This window comes from Poecilia reticulata, linkage group LG11 (assembly GCF_000633615.1).
Source record: "Poecilia reticulata strain Guanapo linkage group LG11, Guppy_female_1.0+MT, whole genome shotgun sequence".
NCBI classification, from domain to species: Eukaryota; Metazoa; Chordata; class Actinopteri; order Cyprinodontiformes; family Poeciliidae; genus Poecilia; species Poecilia reticulata.
In genome coordinates, this window is record NC_024341.1 from 27,018,503 (window position 1) to 27,019,934 (window position 1,432).

General features: G+C 38.8%; 1 protein-coding gene across 1 annotated transcript in view; it reads right to left on the reverse strand.

The window, feature by feature from the left end:
- Nucleotides 1–857: 857 nt before the first annotated feature.
- LOC103472979 (uncharacterized) overlaps nt 858–1,432 on the reverse strand; it is a 14,221-nt gene continuing 13,646 nt past the window's right edge. Inside the window, exon 8 of the mRNA XM_008422862.2 lies at nt 858–992. Coding sequence (XP_008421084.1) covers nt 858–992 — 135 coding nt within the window. The remainder of the gene's footprint in view (nt 993–1,432) is intronic.

A 1,432-nucleotide genomic window follows, 5' to 3' on the forward strand; every position in this document is an offset into this window, starting at 1 on the left:
GACCGTTCAGGATTGTTCTCACGCTGTTGAMCTTAAAGATCAGCTCCAACAAAACCTGCAGCACATTAATGTGATGATGCACAAAACAGCCATTTATGAGCAGATCATCCTGCAACACAGAGACWCTAACAGACACGTTGTCTGCCTGTTTTTAATGGCTTACGTAAAAAAAATKTGCAATTCAGGATCCATTTTTGTTTATTGTGTTTACAGATCCATATATAATAATTACTCATAAATTCGGTGTAATAAACCTGAAGGACCAACAGTCCCATAAAAACACATCTGRGTGTTTAATTACTGATTAAATTTGGTCAATTTGTTCAAAATGGTTTGTTAAAACTGCGACTTTCACACATTTTAAGTTGGACTTCAAAACAAAGATGTTTTGAAGTCCAACTTAAAAAAGAACCAAATAAAAAAAAGACACMTTTTTTTCCTCACTGTCTGAAATTGAATCAGTTTTCTCGTTTTACGTCAGTTAGAAAGATTAAAGTGGATTATTACTGATTTATTACCAYGTTGCAGWGGAGATGAGGAATTAGTCTGCAACACTCATCAGAGGTAACCAATTAGGAAAAAGGTTCTTATAAACAATTATATAGRCGTCAGAACCAAAACCAGGAAACTCAAACACTATAAAAACATCTTCCAAAAGGAATTATGATGGAACAGCAGCAGAATAAATACGTCTACAGAGACGTTTGCAGGAAATAAAGAACAACTGGGAGGAGAACAGAGAAGAAAATGAAGTTTTACAGAAGAAAATGTCAAAAATGATCCAAGAACAAAACTTAACCGATGGTAGAAAGTAAAACTCAGAAAAGAGTAAAATATGAAATCCTCAGCATTTACTGTCAGTTTAAAGTGTTTTTATCAGCTTCTGTCGCAGGTTTTACCTTGATGGTGACCTCGGTGGTCTCTGAGGGTTTATCACACACCGACGTCATCAGAGACTCTTCAGTGAACCTGCTGTAGGCCTCATGGACCACCTGCAGAAAACACACATTCAAACCAGCGTGAGAGGATTGACGCTGCTTCAGCGGGAAAATGAGCTTCAATCAGAGTCACCAAAACTATCAGCAAACATGAGGACACAGAGATCACAGATCATACTAAACACACACACACAGATCACACTGAACCCCAAAACACACAGATCACACTGAACACACACACACAGATCACACTGAACCCCAAAACACACAGATCACAGATCACACTGAATCACACACAGATCACAGATCACACTGAACCCCAAAACACACAGATCACACTGAACCCCAAAACACACAGATCACACTGAACCCCAAAACACACAGATCACACTGAACACACACACACAGATCACACTGAACCCCAAAACACACAGATCACACTGAACCCCAAAACACACAGATCACAGATCACACTGAACCCCAAAACACACAGA